The 21,944-nt window shown below is 42.5% G+C and overlaps 1 protein-coding gene across 1 annotated transcript in view; it reads left to right on the plus strand.

The window, feature by feature from the left end:
• The window catches only part of LOC121870776 (arginine-glutamic acid dipeptide repeats protein-like), a 56,532-nt gene extending 43,424 nt beyond the window's left edge, over positions 1-13,108 (plus strand). The window contains exon 6 of the mRNA XM_042372732.1: positions 12,386-13,108. Coding sequence (XP_042228666.1) covers positions 12,386-13,108 — 723 coding nt within the window. The remainder of the gene's footprint in view (positions 1-12,385) is intronic.
• The last annotated feature ends 8,836 nt before the right edge of the window (positions 13,109-21,944 follow it).

A 21,944-nucleotide genomic window follows, 5' to 3' on the forward strand; every position in this document is an offset into this window, starting at 1 on the left:
GTGTGTGTGTGTGTGTGTGTGTGGTGGCGCAGTAAAGGGAAACGCCATAGTAGAATATATCTCTTTATAGCGGGTAGAATAAATAGATGATGATGATGATGATGGTGATGATGATGATGATGGTGAAGATGATGATGGTGATGATGATGATGGTGAAGATGATAAAATAGGTTGGAGTCTGTGTATAGCGTCATCGTCATTATTATTAGAGTTGTCATTATTATTATCGTTAGCATCATTATTATTACCATCATTATTATTACCATCATCATCTTTATCATCATCATCACCAATTCATCTTGCTTTTCTCAATCAGTTGTCTTAGAAGTTAATCATACACTACACACCTATCATGTTAACCATACACTACACACCATCATGTTAACCATACACTACACACCATCATGTTAACCATACACTACACACCCCATCATGTTAACCATACACTACACACCCATCATGTTAACCATACACTTCACACCCATCATGTTAACCATACACTACACACCATCATGTTAACCATACACTTCACCATCATGTTAACCATACACTTCCACCCATCATGTTAACCAAACACTACACACCCATCATGTTAACCATGCACTACACACCATCATGTTAACCATACACTACACACCTATCATGTTAACCATACACTACACACCATCATATTAACCATACACTACACCCATCATGTTAACCATACACTACACCATCATGTTAACCATACACTACACACCCATCATGTTAACCATACACCACACACCCATCATGTTAACCATACACTACACATCATGTTAACACTACACACCATCAATTAACCATACACTACACCCATCGTATTAACCATACACTACACACCTATCATAGTAACCATACACTACACACCTATCATATTAATAACCCATACACTACACACCCATCATGTTAACCATACACTACACACCTATCATGTTAACATACACTACACACCCATCATGTTAACCGCCACTACACACCATCATGTTAACCATACACCATCATGTTAACCATACACTACACACCTATCATGTTAACCATACACTACACCCATCATGTTAACCATACACTTCACACCTATCATGTTAACCATGCACTACACACCATCATGTTAACCATACACTACACACCATCATGTTAACCATACACTACACACCATCATAATTAACCATACACTACACACCCATCATGTTAACCATACTACACACCATCATGTTAACCATACACTACACACCATCATGTTAACCATACACTACACACCATCATGTTAACCATACACTACACCCATCATATTAACCATACACTACACACCTATCATGTTAACCATACACTACACACCATCACTGTTAACCATACACTACACCATCATGTTAACCATACACTCACACCATCATGTTAACCATACACTACACACCATCATGTTAACCACTACACTACACACCATCATGTTAACCATACACTACACACATATACATACACTACACCCCATCATGTTAATCATTACACACCATCATGTTAACCATACACTACACACCCATCATGTCATACACTACACACCATCATGTTAACCATACACTACACACCATCATGTTAACCATACACTACACACCATCATGTTAACCACACACTACACACACCATCATGTTAACCATACACTACACACCATCATACCATACACTACACACCCATCATGTTAACCATACACTACACACCCATCATGAACCATACACTACACCATCATTTAACCATACCACACACCATCATGTTAACCATACACTACACACCCATCATGTTAACCATACACTACACACCCATCATGTTAACCATACCACTACACCCATCATGTTAACCATACACTACACACCATCATGTTAACCATACACACTACACAGGAAGCAAGAGATACAGACGTACTGCTTTTAAAATTTGACGTTATTCTCTTCAGCTAAACGAAAGAAAAAAAAATCCTTCCCTAAGTACTGAGTTTTACCTAGAGATCATTGCACGTTTTCACCTTCAATAAATAGTTAGCCTTTAATTGGACATCGTTGCCATGTTACAGTAGACGCGGGGCTATGAACTCATCGTCTCGTGCTTGGGTTACTTCATACAGCAGGAGGAAAAAAAAATACGAAATAAAAATAATCGAAGCTGGTATGACCAAGACTATGAATTGGGCACATCTGTCTCACCTGCTGGGGGAGGGGACATCATCTGACGCGTTCACAGCTGCTGAGATGTTGATGAGTGTTTGATTAGCCTCCGGGTGTCGATGATAAATATGTATTCCTTGATGCCTTGACTTCACATAATATCCGATTTTTTTTGACAGTGGTGCCTAATATTTTTCTAGATCCAGAAATAATCCATCACATTATATTTCCGTAACCAAAAACAAATTCTCCTCAGGGGAAGAGATTTCAAACTTTGTGAAAGAGATTAAACCATCAGACAGAATTAGAATCCCTAAACCTGACCTGTTCTAACACCAGATACCTTTTATATAACAAATACTACCTCAGTCATTACATTATAACTAATACTACATCTCAGTAATTACATCATACTTAATACTACGTCTCAGTAATTACATTATAACTAATACACGTCTCAGTCATTACGTCATAACAATACCACGTCTCAGTAATTACGTTATAACTAATACTACGTCTCAGTCATTACGTCATAACTAATACTACGTCTCAGTAATTACGTTACATAGCTAATACTACGTCTCAGTCATTGCGTCATAACTAATACTACCGTCTCGATCATTACGTCCTGCTAATACTACGTCTCAGTAATTACGTCATAACCAATACTACGTCTCAGTAGTACGTTATAACTAATACTACGTCTCTCAGTCATTACGTCATAACTAATACTACGTCTCAGTCATTACGTTCATAGCTAATACTACGTCTCAGTCATTACGTCATAACTAATACTACGTCTCGGTCATTACGTCATAACTAATACTACGTCCTCCCAGTCATTACGTTATAACTAATACAACGTCTCAGTCATTACGTTATAGCTAATACTACGTCTCAATCATTACGTCATAACTAATACCGTCTCAGTCATTACGTCACAACTAATACTACGTCTCGGTAATTACGTCATAACTAATACTACGTCTCCATAATTGCATTATAACTAATACTACGTCTCAGTCATTACGTCATAACTAATACTACGTCTCAGTAATTACGTTATAACTAATACTACGTCTCAGTCATTACGTCATAACTAATACTACGTCTCAGTCATTACGTTATAACTAATACTACGTCTCAGTCATTACGTCATAACTAATACTACGTCATAAGTGTAGCGTAACTATAAACACGCCGAGGTGTCTCATATGACTTAGGACATACAGTACAGAAAGAAAACATCGATCAGAAGGTTAGAAGAAATAGATAAGTCTCGGGAGTCATTAGCGCCGGCGAAGACACTTACTATTTCACACACAAACTGCAAAGATAGTTAGTGGGGTCGCCAGCGCATGCAAATTACTGCTTTAGTGTATCAGTCGCTGGAGAGAGAATTTTTATGTGTGCTTATCATATTTGTGAGAGCGAGGCCAACTACCCCACCCTCTCTGACACCACCACCACCACTGTCTGACACTGACGCTGCCACTGCCACACTGTCACGGCCACCACTGTCTGACACTGACGCTGCCACTGCCACCACTGTCTGACACGGCCACCACTGTCTGACACGGCCACCACTGTCTGACACTGCCACACCACTGTCTGACCTGCCTGTCTGACACAGCCACCACTGTCTGCCACTGCCACCACTGTCTGACGGCCACCACTGTCTGACTACAGCCACCACTGTCTGACACGCCACCACTGTCTGACACGCCACCACTGTCTGACACGGCCTACCACTGTCTGACACAGCTACCACTGTCTGACACTGCCACCACTGTCTGACACTGCGCCACCACTACCACCACTGTCTGACACCACCACCACTGTCTGACACTGCCACCACTGTCTGACACTGCCACCACTGTCTGACACTGCCGCCACCACTACACCACTGTCTGACACTGCCGCCACCACTACCACCACTGTCTGACACTACCACCACTGTCTGACACTGACGCTGCCACCACCACCTGTCTGACACTGCCACCACTGTCTGACACTGACGCTGCCACTACCATCACTATGTCTGACACTGACGCTGCCACTACCACCACCACTGTCTGACACTACCACCACTGTCTGACACTACCACCACTATCTGAACCACCGCCACCACTGTCTGACCTGCCGCCACCACTACCACCACTGTCTGACACTACCACCACTGTCTGACACTGACGCTGCCACTACCACCACTGTTCTGACACTGACGCTGCCACTACCATCACTGTCTGACACTGCCGCCACCACTACCACTGTCTGACACCGCCACCACTGTCTGACACTGCCGCCACCACTACCACCACTGTCTGACACTACCACCACTGTCTGACACTGACGCTGCCACCACCACCACTGTCTGACACTGCCACCACTGTCGACACTGACGCTACCACCATCACTGTCTGACACTGGCGCTGCCACTACCACCACTGTCTGACACTGCCACCACTGTCTGACACTGACGCTGCCACTACCACCACTGTCTGACACTGACGCTGCCATACCACCACTGTCTGACACTGCCACCACTGTCTGACACTGACGCTGCCCTACCACCACTGTCTGACACTGACGCTGCCACTACCACCACTGTCTGACACTGACGCTGCCACTACCACCACTGTCTGACCTGCCACCACTGTCTGACACTGACGCTGCCACTACCACACTGTCACACTGACGCTGCCACTACCACCACTGTCGACACTGGCGCTGCCACTACCATCACTGTGAGACTGCCGCTGCCACTACCACCACTGTCTGACACCACCACCACTGTCTGAACTGACGCTGCCACTACCACCACTGTCTGACACTGACGCTGCCACTACCACCACTGTCTGACGCACGACGCTGCCACTACCACCACTGTCTGACACTGCCACCACTGTCCGACACTGACGCTGCCACTACCACCACTGTCTGACACTGACGCTGCCACTACCACCACTGTCTGACACTGACGCTGCCACTACCACCACTGTCTGACACTGACGCTGCCACTACCACCACTGTCCGACACGACGCTGCCACTACCACCACTGTCTGACACTGACGCTGCCACTACCATCACTGTCTGACACTGACGCTGCCACTACCACCACTGTCTGACACTGACGCTGCCACTACACCACTGTCTGACACTGACGCTGCCATACCACCACTGTCTGACACCACCACCACTGTCTGACACTGCCGCCACCACTGTCTGGCCGCTGCCACTACCAGCACTGTCTGACACCACCACCACTGTCTGACACTGCCGCCACCACTGTCTGACGCTGCCACTACCACCACTGTCTGACACCACCACCACTGTCTGACACTGCCGCCAGCAATGTCTGCCACTACCACCACTGTCTGACACTGCCGCCAGCAATGTCTGCCACTACCACCACTGTCTGACACTGCCACCACTGTCTAACACTACCAGCACTGTCTGACGTGTCACAACCAATGTCTGACACTATCATCACTACTACTGTCTGACACTGCCAGTACCATCACTGACTGACACTGCCTCTACCATCACTCTCTGACACTGGTACTACCACTACTATCTGACACAACTTCTGTCTGACACTGCCACCACCGCCACGACTGACACCAACCCTCTTATGTGATACCAACGACTCTGTCTAACACCACCACCAACACCACAGACACCACTACTCCCAGAGCTGACTCCAACACCATGGCTGTCACCACCACTGTGTTACAACACCACCACAGACACCACTACTCCCAGAGCTGACTCCACCAACACCATGGCTGTCACCACCACTGTGTTACAACACCACCACAGACACCACTACTCCCAGAGCTGACTCCACCAACACCATGGCTGTCACCACCACTGTGCACTTGTATACGCAAATACACACACGTATACACTTATACATACAAGTGCTGTTGAATACTAGTGTTTCAGTTGAGTACACACACACACACACACGCACACACACACACACACACACACACGCGCACACGCACACACACACACACACACACACACACACACACACACACACACACACACACACACGCTATCATTTGTCACACACTTCACTTATGTATTAAGCCCATTAGCTCGTTCAGAGAATGTCTATCTGTGTCTGTTTGTCTATATTGTATCCTATGTGTACAAGTATGTTGGTCCATCTGGAGGCCTGTCTACAGTACATGTCTCGTTCTGTCTTAAGTTTTTATAGCCATGTGTCTCTTTAGGTGTCTGGGTGACGTTGGAAGTGTAGATGACCTCTGTCGTTATGTCTCTCTCGTCCATTCTGTCTGTGCTTGTCTGTATATCCGTTTGTTTGTTTCTCCCTGTCTCTCTTCACTTCAACACTCTTCCTCATTCCTCATCAATAATCAAGTTTTATCAGCACCAAGGCAATAAACCCACTCTGGGGGAAGAAAAAAGAAAAAAAACATTCATTGGTATCTGACATAGTGCAAATATCCCGGGTCGGATGCCAGGTAGCTAATTAAGGCAGATATTATGACTACATACTTGGCCGCCAGAAATGCAAAAATCTTATACGACAACGATATAAAATGGATATCAATAAGGTCCGCGATCCTTGTATCTTATATAATTAGCTGATGAGGTCATTAAAAGCGACCGGCCGGTATATTTGAGATCGAAGTGCGCATTAGACCTGCGCAGTTGGTTATGTTTGTGATGGTGCCTTCTGATGGTGAGTGGGTGTGGGGTGTTGTGGGGTGTTGATGATGGGGGAGTGGAGGGTAATGTGTATGTGGGGAGATGGTGTGTGTGGGGAGGTGGGGTGTGTGTTTGTGGGCGGTGGGGGTGTTGGGGGGTGTGTGTGTGTGGGTGGTGGTGTGTGTGGGGTGTGATGTGTGTGGGGTTGGTGTGTAGGGGATGCTGTGTGTGGGGGTTGGTGTGTATGGAGGTGATGTGTGTGTATGTGGGGGGTGGTGGTGTGTGTGGGGTGATGTGTGTGTCGTATGTGACGCCAGGCCCACGTGATAAGACTCGAATATTTACGTGGACAGGTTACCGTCTCTTCCTCCTGTCCTTACATGTTAATAGACAGACAATAATAGAAGAGCTGTTTATTATTTGTTTTAATATTGACGGGATTTAATAACCAAGTGTTTTATTATCGTCTCTCTCTCTCTCTCAAGTGATTCGTGCGTCTGTTTGCTTGTTCGTTTATTAGTCTGTCCGTCTGTTAATTTGCCCGTCTGTTAGTCTGTCCGTCTGTTAGTCTGTCCGTTTATTAGTCTGTCCGTCTATTAGTCTGTTCGTCTGTTAGTCTGTTCGTCTGTTAGTCTGTCCGTCTGTTAGCTTGCCGGTCTGTTAGTATGCCCGTCTGTTAATTTGCCCGTCTGTTAATTTGCCCGTCTGTTCGTATGTTCCTCAGCAGGCATACCTCGTCATGCATGGGCGGATTTTTATTCCAACTTGGCACACAGGTGATGTCGGAACTCCCCCAAGTGTGACGTCACCCGTATATGACGTCACAATTGGTGATTATGTCATTGGACATAGATGTGACGTCAGAATTAGTGCAAGTGTGATGCCTACTGTTCGTATAAACGGGGTCAGCTACACACAACAATACACGGGGTCAGTTACATACGGTACACGATGTCAGTAAAATGCACCTTACACGGGGTCACACACACGGTACGGGACAGCTACACACGGTACACGGGGCCATACACACACGGTACACGGGGTCAGCTACACGGTACACGGGGTCAGCTACACACCGGACACGGGGTCAGCTACACACGGTACACACGGTCAGCTACACACGGTACACGGGGCCAGCTACACACGGGGCCAGCTACACACGGGGCCAGCTCCAGCCGTCACCAGCTTCCCTTAACACCACGCCCGCCTCCCCATCATTACACTTCACTTGTACTTATTAATGTCATTACTTGTTGGGCCCGGCCAGGGAGGCTCTGGGGGCCCCTCTCTTGGTATAGTTTGTTATAATCTCTGGTGTGTATGTTTGTGGGGGCGGGGATATCATACTGGGAGTATGTTTGTTGGTATGTTTGTGGTGTGGTATATACACTACTGAGGTATGTTTGTATGGTTTGTTATATACACTACTGAGGTATGTTTATTCGCCCAGGTTGGATGACACATTACGTCATACCGGTTATACTGCCGTAGTATGTTGTATACTTCAGTGTGTATTATAGCGGTTGGATAAATGTTAAAACTATTGGTGGGTAGTCTGGCCTGCAGTTAAGGCGGCCCTCGGAGGCTTTAAATGTCAGCCCACAGATTTTAAGGTCCATTGCCGCCTTGGTAATAGTTATTAGTTTTGTACCGCGGCTTCCCATTGGCCAATACCTCCGGCCTCTGTTACCCCCCAAGGGATTGGTCGAGAGGGACGTGTTTATGTTAACCGACTGCGGATTGGCTGAGGGTTGGGAGTTTTACACATCTTAGGACGGGATGCCGATCGAGGTATTTTTTTCTGGCTCGCTGGGTCTGACTCTGGGGCAGCAAACACACTGTGGATGTCATCTCAGCGTTCATTTTAAATTCCAAATGTTCAAGTTTGATCACTGCTTCACCGCCTTATGGATTCACAGCACGTCGGAGAGAGAGAGAGAAGTCAAAGAATATTAGTTTTAATAGCGTCGTAAAATGTGGGGCTCCCCGTCGGGTATGAGACCAGGGTGAATGTGGCCGCATTACCCATGATCTGGCTGGCTAATATGTCATTATCCATACTTAAGAGGAAGGGGTACATGTCGTCAGCGCTGGTGGACACAGGGAAAAAAGTTTAATTAGTTATGAACGATATTTTAAGAAAATAATGAATAAGTATGAGTATAATGTTGTAGATACTGCATTAGTAATAAAGTAATGATGATGATACTAATATTACTGATAATAATAGTATGATAAGAATAATAGTAAAAATATTATTAGAATATACTAACAGCAATATAATAATAATAATAATAATAATAATAATAATATTATTATTATTATTAATAATGAACAACAACAACAATAATAATAATAATAAGTGACAACAACAATAATAATAATAATAATAATAATAATAATAATAATAATAATAATAATAACTTGTGACTGATAAGAACATAAGATAACATGCCATAAACAGTAATAACTATCAGTGAGACAGAGATACACGTCGATAAGATAACAAGTGATTACGATGACTGATAACAAGCAACAACACATAACGAAGTGATATAATTGTGTGTGTGTGATAATGTCGATAACTAATTGCAGAGTTTGTTGTACTGAGATAACACGGAGGGATGTGGTATATCGTTTAGTGACGTAATTATTCGTTTTTGGTCCATTTTTTAATATATTTTTATTTATTTTTATTTTTTAATTCATCGACGGACGAACAAATAGACTGAGTGATTATAGGACAGACAGACAGACAGACAGACAGACACGCTGACAGACAGACAGACACGCTGACATTCTCAACGAAAGGAACATAATAATATATCCTTTATTTTGGGTGGAGGTGGGGGAGGAACCTTGCCGGGGATAAACACACACACACACACACGCACACACACGCACACACACACACACACACACACACACACACTACATATTGTCTACTTTATCTTCCACTGTTGAGTTAAAAATAAGGTGAAGAAAATAGACGGACAGACAGACAGACAGACAGACAGACAGACAAGCTGTCAGATAGGCAGTCGGGCAGACAGACATGCGGACAGACAGAGACAGGCAGATATTGTTTACCTATATTATCAGATTTTTGTAGGTGTTATTTGAAACTGGAGAATTTGGTCGAGGAATTTGAGAGCGAGAGAGAGAGAGCGAGAGAGAGAGTCTGAGTCTCCTACCATAACCAAGGACACCAGCAGCGAAATAAATTAGGAAATTATGCAGGTATCTGTGAGCCCGGCCATCTCCACCTGTCTTCACTTGAACACTCAGTAATATCGCCTGTTCAGTGCACCCCATGAGACCTGTGTGTGCGTGTGTGTGCGTACGTAATACATCGTACAGTATAATCATCTTCACACACACACACACACACACACACAGTAATTAACATGATTTTCCTAGTACTATTATTTCCCAGAACTATAATCTCCAAGTGCTGTTATCTCGCAATCTATTATCTCCAAGTTTCATCGTCTCTTAAAAACATTATCTCCTACCACCACTATCTCAAGCATCATTATCTTCAACCACTACTATCTCCAAGCAGTATATTTTACCACCATTATCTCCAACCACTATCATCTCCAACCACTATCATCTCCAAACACCACTATCGCTCATCAGTATTATTTCCAAACGCTAGTATCTCCAGGCATCATCATCTCAAAAACCTTAATGTCCCGACAGGTAAATCTCCCAGAATTTGGAGATTAGTAGTGATTAGGAGTTCAATTTATCTCCTGTTCTCATCTCCAAACATAGGAGACGAAAAACGCAACCTGAAGCCATTTTGTATTAAGCTCACAAATATTCCTGCGTTCATTTGTATTCTATTGGCTTTCTCGTTTTAAAAAGGTTCTCAGGTAAATTTTGTTTTTGATTTGACATTTTCTTGAGGTTTTGATTCCTCGTGTGTTTCATGGTAAAGTCTCAGTGCTATTTGGACACTCATTTGACTACCATCTTGGCATTCCAACTTAAAATATAAACCACTGACAGACTTGCTTCGAATCTCCAGGTAGCGAATCACTTATAAATAACCAACGAACCCTTAAAAAAATAAAAGAGTCGGATTCATGACCCTCCTCCCCTGAACGAAGCTCCGAATCCATCTCAATGACGAGTCGACTTGTAATTCACTCAGCAAGACGGGCAGCAGTAAGCGGAGGTGTTAGTTGATCAAGATTTAGTGTAATTTATACTGGCTAGAGGCGCTGTTCTGGGCTTAGACTTCATTTGTTATCCATCCACAGGTGAGTTTGTGGTTACCTGAAGTGATTACGTGATAGATTTATCGGTTGAAATTAGTCTTCTTCTATTTCATATATAACTCAATGGTGTTTTAATCTTATTCTTAACTATAACTTAATTATTGGAGGGTAGATTTTTCCTAACTTTCAGCTCAATTTGTATTTTAAGTAATTTTTGTAATATTTCTTATGTATTTATTTTGTAAGGTGAACATTATTGGTGTTTGGGTTATTCATCGAAGCTCATTTGGATTTTATTTTTTTCGCTGTTGGTTTGGTAGATGAGTGGAAGGTGGTGTCGTGTGTGTGAGCAGTGACTTATGTGGTGTCCCTCCTGGTGTACTGTACGAGTGTCATAGGAACAAATAAGGTGACTGAATGCCTCTAGTATCATTCTTTACTCTGTATCCTAAAACTAGAATAATTCACGACCTTATTAAGTTGTTAAAGTGTTGTAGTACATTATAACATCATCAACATTCTTCCTGCGTCAGAAATACCAGAAGAGGGAAGTTAAAGCATCATATTTATTCCTCGTAACCTGAGAGATGTTTTAACTGAATCTCCGTAAGAAGTTCATTATAAAGTCTTCACGTTGTCTTCCCAGTTCTTGAGGTGTTGTTTCCATGTTGTAATCTGGAGGAAATATACGTATTTTTGACTCGTTTACTCCTGGGTTCTGAATTTTCTGGATGACTAGATATCCATAGATTATTATTGACTGTTCTTACGGTAGATTATGGCTTTCGTGTTTGTGTTTTATAGTTGATGATGGTTTATTTTCATGTTTGGTGCATCTGTTCCGAGAGGTTTATAGATCGCTGGGATAGTGATGTGTCTTTATGTGTATTTCCTTGCTCAAAAAAGTTTATTATTGTTTTAAATATTTTGGTTTGAGGTTTTAAGTTATCGTACTCGTAAGACTTATCATACTCGAGGGTTATATTATTGTACTCAAGGCGTACCACTTACACTCGAGGTTTAGGGTAACGTACTCGCACTCAAGGGGTTAAGTCATCGTACTAGTGGGTTAAAACTCTCATTATCATAGTAAATGGTTAAACTTTCGTTGCAATTGAATCACTGTATTTGCGAATTAAAATTATTGTTTGTAATTAAATGAACTAAATCGACATTATCAAGGACTTATAATACTTAAAGAAGAAATTAAGTTGTAATTAAGGAAGTAATTTTAAGATATCAAGTCAATAGAAGGAATCGTCGTACACAAAGACATTAAGTTATCGTGTACCCTCTTCAAGTTCAACACAGCCCTGCAGCCCCTCAGCCCTGCAGCCCAGCAGCCCCTCAGCCCTGCAGCCCTGCAGCCCTTCAGCCCCTCAGCCCTGCAGCCCTCAGCCCTGCAGCCCCAGCCCTGCAGCCCCTGCAGCCCCTCAGTCCCTACAGCCCCTCAGCCCCTACAGCCCCTCAGTCCTACAGCCCCTCAGCCCTACAGCCCCTCAGCCCTGCAGCCCTCAGCCCTGCAGCCCCTCAGCCCTCAGCCCTGCAGCCTCAGCCCTGCAGCCCAGCCCTGCAGCCCTGCAGCCTCAGCCCTGCAGCCCCTCAGCCCTGCAGCCCCTCAGCCTGCAGCCCCTCAGCCCTGCAGCCCCTCAGCCCTGCAGCCCCTCAGCCCTGCAGCCCCTCAGCCCTGCAGCCCCTCAGCCCTGCAGCCCCTCAGCCCTGCAGCCCTCAGCCCTGCAGCCCTCAGCCCTGCAGCCCCTCAGCCCTGCAGCCCCTCAGCCCTGCAGCCCCTCAGCCCTGCAGCCCCTCAGCCCTGCAGCCCCTCAGCCCTGCAGCCCCTCAGCCCTGCACACCCCTCAGCCCTGCAGCCCTCAGCCCTGCAGCCCCTCAGCCCTGCAGCCCCTCAGCCCCTCAGCCCTGCAGCCCCCTCAGCCTGCAGCCCCTGCCCTACAGCCCCCTCAGCCCTGCAGCCCCTCAGCCCTGCAGCCCCTCAGCCCTGCAGCCCTGCAGCCCCTCAGCCCTGAAGCCCCTAGCCCAGAGAGGTTTTAAAGTCACTTAGTTGAAACACGTCACTCATTTGTCCCGTGTTTGTCCGTGTTTGTCTGTGTCTCTTGAAAGATTGTTAATGGCCAGTGGAGATTGATGTGCTTTGTCTGTATGTTTGCTTGTTTTGTTTGTTTGTCTGTTTGTTTGTTGTTGTCTGTCTCTGTTTTTCTCTCTTGTTTCTTTCTCTCCACACGATTGCATGGTGCGTGTCTGTCCCATTTGTGGGCTGACGGAGAGAGACTGGGGGGTAGGAGAGGACTGGGGTGAGGGAGACTGGGGGGTGAGGGAGAGAGACTGGGGGGGAGGGAGGAGAGAGAGACTGGGGGGGTGAGGGAGAGAGACTGAGGGGGAGGGTGAGGGAGAGAGACTGGGGGAGGGTGACAGAACAACTGTCAGGATACTTAGGTAAGACTTCACTAGACATTAATTTAACCTAACCTAACCTAATCTAACCTAACCTAACCTAACCTAACCTAATCTAACTTAACTTTAGCTAATCCAATCTTAACCTAAACTAAACTAATCCAACCTAGTCTTTTTATTTAATCTGACCGAAACCTAGTATGCCTAAATCAGCCGAGTCCTAACCCACTGTACTCTTGCCTAATCTAACTTAATTTAATCCAACTAAATTCTAACCTAACCTAAGCCAACCTGACCTAACCTAACCTAACCTAACCTAACCTAACCTAAGCCAATCTGATTCAAAGTATTGTTATATGACCGCTCTTATATTAGGTTAGGTTAGGTTCACTAAATCAAGTTTCATTTTAGAATAACTTAGGCTAATTTAGGTTAACTTTTGGTGAGGTTAATTTGGTTGGTTAACTTTTTGCGAATGTTAGATTAGGTTACATTCTAACTCGATTAAGTTTGTCTCTCAACAATACTAAAATATCTCGTCATATCGGCGTAGAATTTAAGCAAACGCAAGATACAGGAAATTTAGGGGATGTGACGTCATAAGAATTCCAAGATACGTGACGTCAGATACGGGTGTTGCGATGACGTCACGAATGCCTTTGTTTACATTCTTTGTTGTGGTCGACGAGCCTCTCGTGTGAGCCATGAAACACACTCGCCAGTCCTCACCAACACCGTGATGTAATGATGCAAGATAGTTAGAACATTCTAGACGAGATTATTACCAAGATGTAATTAGTTTAAGTACATAGATCAGTGATATATATATTAAAACACTAGACACAGTTAATGACCAGGCCACAGCGTGTAAGGTCAGTCTTCAATCAAAAGGATAAATTTAGCTTGTTCATCTTACATTAGAGCCAAAGTTTTTTATGATGCGAATATTGAAATTGGAGGAGAATTTGGATGTGTAAGAATAACGTGTGTGTGTGTGTGTGTGTGTGTGTGTGTGTGTTAAGAATAAGGCCTGAAGAATAATCCGTGTCTCAATTTATAAGGTCTTTAGATTCTTTTTTTCTCTATATCAAACAACTAATTTGCATATTCTTTTTCGCACGTGGTTTCAATTAAGAATATTTCCTGCCGTTCTTAGTTTCCTTACACCTGTCTAGCTACGGTATCGGCTATTTGAAGTAATAATACAATATCAACATTATAAGTTATACAGTATTACTATTTAAAGTATACTGATACAATATTGATGTTTTAAATTATAATAATAATAATCCACTATCAACACTAATCACTAACGTTATAAAACTAATTAACTAAGAAAATTTCGTACGTAAATTTGTCCGGCTGTGTGAATAAAATCTTCCATTAATCCGTCAGCTGATCTATGACGTTACGTGCAACTCCTCGGTAAACAGTTCACCAGCTGATCTATGACGTCACGTGCAGGTCCTTCGTAAACAGTTCACCAGCTGATCTATGACGTCACGTGCAGGTCCTTCGTAAACAAAGCAGCTCTTGATGTCTTCCTCTAGCCTCGTCCCTCCTGTGTTAATGGTCAGAAAACGGCGGTGAGAGATGATGAGAAATACCGATATATATATAGAGAGAGAGGGAATGAGAAATAGTGAGAGAGAGAGAGTATAATCAGAGATGGCGAGAAATGGTCAGCGATAAGAGGAAGATTGTCAGAAATAGCGTGAAGGGATGAAAGATAAAAAAAAACCCAAGTGCAAGGAAATAAATAAGAATTGAAAGTGGTAGCGAGAAACAGGAAGAGACAGCGAAGGATGATAGGTGAAAGTGGCGCCAAGGGAGGTGTGGAACGATGACTTAAAAGATAACGAGAAAGATAAAACTCCCGAACAAGAGGCAGGGAGAGATGAGAGAGAGAGAGATTAGATAATATATCAACAAAGGATCGTATTCAAGGAGGTTAAGTTGTCGTATGTAAAGGGTTAAGTTGTCGGACGTAAAGGGTTAAGTTGTCGGACGTAAAGGATAAGTTATCGGACGTAAAGGGTTAAGTTATCGGACTGAGAGGTTAGAGATTGTCGGACGTAAAGGGTTAAGTTGTCGTACGTAAAGGGTTAAGTTGTCGGACGTAAAGGGTTAAGTTATCATATAAGGGTTAATTTATCGTATGTAAAGGGTTAAGTTGTCGGACGTAAGGGTTAAGTTATCGTATGTAAGGGTTAAGTTGTCGGACGTAAAGGGTTAAGTTATCGTATGTGAAGGGTTAATTTATCGTATGTAAGGGTTAAGTTGTCGGACGTAAAGGGTTAAGTTATCTTATGTAAAGGGTTAAGTTGTCGGACGTAAGGTTAGAATTATCGTATGAAGGGTTAATTTATCGTATGTAAAGGGTTAAGTTGTCGGACGTAAGGGTTAAGTTATCGTATGTAAGAGTTAATTTATCGTATGTAAAGGGTTAAGTTGTCGGACGTAAAGGGTTAAGTTGTCGGACGTAAAGGGTTAAGTTGTCGGACGTAAAGGGTTAAGTTATCGTATGTAAAGGGTTAAGTTGTCGGACGTAAAGGGTTAAGTTATCGTATGTGAAGGGTTAATTTATCGTATGTAAAGGGTTAAGTTGTCGGACGTAAAAGGTTAAGTTATCGTATGTGAAGGGTTAATTTATCGTATGTAAAGGGTTAAGTTGTCGGACGTAAAGGGTTAAGTTGTCGTACGTAAGGGTTAAGTTGTCGGACGTAAAGGGTTAAGTTATCGTATGTAAAGGGTTAATTTATCGTATGTAAAGGGTTAAGTTGTCGGACGTAAAGGGTTAAGTTGTCGGACGAAAAGGGTTAAGTTGTCGGACGTAAAGGGTTAAGTTATCGTATGTAAAGGGTTAAGTTGTCGGACGTAAAGGGTTAAGTTATCGTATGTGAAGGGTTAATTTATCGTATGTAAAGGGTTAAGTTGTCGGACGTAAAGGGTTAAGTTATCGTATGTAAGGGTTAATTTATCGTATGTAAAGGTTAAGTTGTCGGACGTAAAGGGTTAAGTTGTCGGACGTAAAGGGTTAAGTTGTCGGACGTAAAGGTTAAGTTATCGTATGTAAGGGTTAAGTTGTCGGACGTGAAGGGTTAAGTTATCGTATGTGAAGGGTTAATTTATCGTATGTAAGGGTTAAGTTGTCGGACGTAAAGGGTTAAGTTATCGTATGTGAAGGGTTAATTTATCGTATGTAAAGGGTTAAGTTGTCGGACGTAAAGGTTAAGTTGTCGTACGTAAAGGGTTAAGTTGTCGGACGTAAAGGGTTAAGTTATCGTATGTAAAGGGTTAATTTATCGTATGTAAGGTTAAGTTGTCGGACGTAAAGGGTTAATTATCGTATGTAAAGGGTTAAGTTGTCGGACGTAAAGGGTTAAGTTATCGTATGTGAAGGTTAATTTATCGTATGTAAAGGGTTAAGTTGTCGGACGTAAAGGTTAAGTTATCGTATGTAAAGGGTTAAGTTGTCGGACGTAAGGGTTAAGTTATCGTATGTAAAGGGTTAAGTTGTCGGACGTAAAGGGTTAAGTTATCGTATGTGAAGGGTTAATTTATCGTATGTAAAGGGTTAAGTTGTCGGACGTAAAGGGTTAAGTTATCGTATGTAAAGGGTTAAGTTGTCGGACGTAAAGGGTTAAGTTATCGTATGTAAAGGGTTAAGTTGTCGGACGTAAAGGGTTAAGTTATCGTAAGCAAAGGGTTAGATTACTGTACATAAAAGGTTAAATGGACGAGTTGTCGGTCGGATTTTTATTTTGTAAGATGGGTAAATGCTTAAATTCACTATGGTAATGATATTTTTAAATAAATTGGACCAAAAAGTGTAAAAAATAAGGGTTAAAGTAGCTAAAAAGTCCCGTGACTGCGAAAAGCCCTGTGATTGGTTGTGACGTCACTGGCTGGTTCGGGGCGCTGAGAGGGAGCCTGGAGGCAGCCAGCTGTGGTGTACGTGTTGTTACCAGCAGAAATACAGGACTTGTGGCCATATATAATGTTGATATACACAGGCATACCTTATTTTTAGGTTAAAATAAATTACTGCTCAAGTATCATCGTGTGTATTTACTTGGTGGCTGCCAAAATGATGTAAAGACCGATAACTCCAACATGGAAGTTTTCATCACTGTTCTCTATTTCATATTTGGAAAATGTAAGTTTGCATCACTGATGTCTATATTTAATGTTGTGGAAGGACTAGGGATGACCATGGCCCAGGATGGGCTTGAGATGATCAGAAGACAGATGTAATTTAATGTTCTTCATAACTGGATGGCGGAGTTCTTGACAATACTCTACAATCATAAAGACATCTACTTTTGGTAAATTTCTTTCATCTGCCTTGATGAACCCTGGAGGTAGTTGTCCAACCTTCCCGGCTGATCGGCTCTGTAAATAAATATTATTAGATAATTAATTGTTCTTTACTGTGCGACACAGTAATACTATTTTAATTTTAAATATTACTAAGCACATTAACTAATTCAATCGATATTAGCTGCCCCTACTACAAATTTCTTAGTATAAACATTCCAAACAATAATGTTCATCTGGGGAACCTTAAGATTTTAACTATGGGATCAAGTACTTTAAACAAGACACATTATCTCTACGGGATATTTGTCATAAAACACTTTTCGATCGCATAAGAAAATACAGGTCATAGATAGGTTAGGTTAGGTTAGGTTAGGTTAGGTTAGGGTATGATGAGTTAGAAGGTTAGCTTAACATGCACGAGTAAGGGGAGGGGGGGTAGTAACTCAAAACTAGTGATTTCCAACAGAAATGAAGGTCTAAATCATTCATAACACATCGCAAACCATCATAAAAAACCACAGTCTGCATGTCTAAGTACAGGGATGATCAAAACCTTAAATTTACCCATACAGCTATCTCGAATCTAAGCATCCAAATAATTATGGTAGTTAAAGTAAAATTTTACCCATAAATTAATATAAATGATGATATATCCCAGTGGTTCATTAGTGAATCATCAAAACAATAACAGCACTATGTTGTCATGTTTACCTAGCATCAGGCATTCTTAAAACAAAGTCCAGACAATGTCATTACTTCTCAATTGACTCGTGTCTCCATACCTGTGTCGTCTGCAGGGAAGGTGGTGACGTCATTGCAAATGGCGGCCCGATTTCTAGAGAAATAAACTTATCTTGACTATTATAGCAGGACTTTAAACTTGTATTACAAATTATATATACTGTATCACTCTACGAATGTGGCAGAGTGTATTTCTTGTGTTTACCCAGAACCGACAGCTCGTCCATTATCGAATGTAAATGATTAAATTATCGTACGTAAAATGTTAATCGTCGTAATCAAGACTTGTTAGCGTAATTAGATGTATTTAATTGACGAGTATTTATAAAAAGTAGTATTAACTCAGGGTTATAATAATACAAGGTCCGTAACAGGGAACAGTAAGACGTGTCGGTGTTTAAATGATGGCAAACTGAGGTGTGTTTAGTTTTAATGGCTAATATTTCTTACCGCGGTGTTCAAGGTTTTTTTCAATAGTGTTTTGTGTGTGTGTGTGTGTCATTGTTGTGTTTGAGTGTGCTTGTGTGTGTGTGTGTGTGTATGTGATTCTCTCTCATCTTTATTCTTAAACATCTCCTGTAGTTTAAACAAGACAACTATTTATGTATGTATAACTAACCAACCAAGTGAGAAATATTCCTATATCCTTCATGGTCAAACCCTCACTCCCCTGCCCATCCTCCCCACCCCTCCCATCCTCCCCACCCCGTCCCACTTCCCCTACCCCCCAATTCCCCTACCCCCCCCACTCTCATACTCTCAGGTAGAAGGTGCCAACTCTCGCCACTTTATGCAAAAAATAATTTAACCACAACTTATATTATATACGTGTGTGTGTGTGTGTGTGTGTGTGTGTCAGCAGTTGAATTGGTTAAGAGTTCTCATCAGTTTAAACCTATTTTTTAATTTTTTGATAGAAGGAATTTTTGGTTTTATTTTTAATTATTAGATTTGATGTCCTTTTTTTGGAGGTGGGAGGTGGAGGTTTGAGTTGGAAAATGTTTTAATATATATTTTTTTTTCATTATTGCTATTCTCTTATTTTCATCTTTGTTCCTTAAGAAAAAAAAAGTATAGAAAAACAATAGACCCAACAAAATGTACTGAAGTTTAGACAAATGAAAAATAATTAAGTGTTGACGTGTGTTTACCATACAACACCTCCCGCGCCGCCTCGTAACTCACCCCTCGACAACACTCTTCAAAAAAATAATAAATAAATAAAACAAATAAAAATAAAATATAAATAAAAGTAAAAAATAAAAGTAAAAATAAACCTAAACGCAAGGATAAATTTTTTCCTCTCGTGTAACATAAAAAAAAAGGAAAATAAAAGATGGCGAGAAGAATAAGGCATCATAAAGCACAGTTGTTGAGGCATTGAAGTGACACGGAGACCACGAGGAGGAGATACCGACGAGGAGATAAGTCATGTTGCATTGATTATAAGCGGGGCGGGGGCCGGCCATTCGTGTGGACGCCGTGGCCCGCCTGATTCTTATCTGACTCACGACTCTTGCCTGTGTCGTGGTCTCCTGCCCCTAGCCCTGCCTACACCTTCTACACCTAACCCCCCTCTTCTCTCTCTCTCTCTCTCGGTTTCTCTCTGATCTGTCTGTCTGTTTGTTTCTCTCTCCCTCTCCTTATTTTTAGTTCTCCCTATATACCTTCTTCATTCATTTATCCTTCTCATACACTATATTTTCCTTTTATCAATTGTGGTGATTATCGTTTTCAATTCACCTCCAGTGTCCTTGTGTCTCCTATTTATTCTTGTTTTTTTTTAATGTCATGTTCGTTCCTTTGTGGTTTTTGGGTGTTTTTGTTTTTGTTTCACGTCTTAATTTTTTTTCGGTGTTGTCTCATTGGTTCACTGTCTCCCGTGTGGTATTTTCCTTGTGGTGTTTTTGGAGGGAGGGGGTGTGTGTGGGGGGAGGTGTGTGTGTGGGGGAGAGGTGTATGTGTGGGGAGAGGTATTTTTGTGGGGAGAGGTGTTTTTGTGGGGAGAGAGGTGTTTTTGTGGGTGGGGTGTGTGTGTGGGGGGAGAGGTGGGGTGTGTGTGTGGGGGGGTTATGTTTGTGTGGGTTTGTTGGGGATATATTTGTCTGGGTGTGTTTGTGTAGTTGTCTTTGCTGAGTGTACAAGGGCTAGTGTACAGGGCTAGTGTACAAGGGCTAGTGTTCAAGGGCTAGTGTACAGGGCTAGTGTACAAGGGCTAGTGTACAGGGCTAGTGTACAAGGGCTAGTGTACAAGGGCTGGTGCAAGGGCTGGTGTACAAGTGCTAGTGTGCAAGGGCTAGTGTACAAGGGCTGGTTACAGAGGCTAGTGTACAAGTGCTAGTGTGCAAGGGCTAGTGTACAAGGGCTAGTGTACAAGTGCTAGTGTACAGGGCTGGTGTACAGGGCTAGTGTACAGGGCTAGTGTACAAGTGCTAGTGTACAAGGGCTGAGTGTACAAGGGCTAGTGTACAAGGGTAGACACCTATCATAATAATTTTCTAATGTAAAAAAAAGTAAATGTAGTGAAATGTGATGTTTAACTTACGTAGAGTTATTTACAGCTGGGGGGGTCCTGGGGGGGGTTGTAGGTAGAGAGACAGATGAAGGAATAAGAGAAAGAGAATAGGAGAAGGAGGGTGAGAATAAGTGGTGTATCATTCATTAGTTCTTTCTCTTCTGCTTATCTTACTGTTTACAACTTTATTTTATTATTTATCTTTCTTTCATCTACCTCTTTTGTAATCTTGTTTGTTGTAAAAAGTTATATCAGTTTATTTCTTCCAAACGTGGGGCCGAAGCCGAAGCACATTGGAAAGTCAGTCCAAGATGAAGCCGAAGCCCAGCCAGCCAGCCAGCCATTTAAAAGGTCATGAACACGAAGTCAGGTACTCGAGTAGTTTCAAGCCGAAGCCAATACTTCTCAAGGTATCACGACATATTAACACTATCACTTATATAATATACGTTATTACCTTACATGTTGATGGGGATATTTAGGATAGGTCTCGGGCTAAGTTTTGACTCCCTGTTGACTGAATATGATCGTTTGTAGTACCAATTTATCGATAGATTTTGTTTATTCGTTGGTTTACTTTATTCATATTTAAATATTTTATTCATTTAAATATTAATTCATTTATTAATTCATTTATTTTATTCATTATTCAAAAAAATCAATTATGCAAAATATCAACAAAATGTTCGGTCACAAAACACAGAGGAACATTACAACGAATCACCATACGGTGTGGTGGGTCAGGCGGCCAGTATCTCTCAGGTCGGAAAACCTTCCCAGCGATACTAAACACGTTGGTCCACTTGGCTGAGGTGGGACCTGTCCGAGGTTCAGATCAGGTCATTGTAGGAACAGAAAACTGAGGAACCATC

The sequence above is a fragment of the Homarus americanus genome, unplaced genomic scaffold, assembly GCF_018991925.1.
Source record: "Homarus americanus isolate GMGI-L3 unplaced genomic scaffold, GMGI_Hamer_2.0 scaffold49310, whole genome shotgun sequence".
NCBI lineage: Eukaryota > Metazoa > Arthropoda > Malacostraca > Decapoda > Nephropidae > Homarus > Homarus americanus.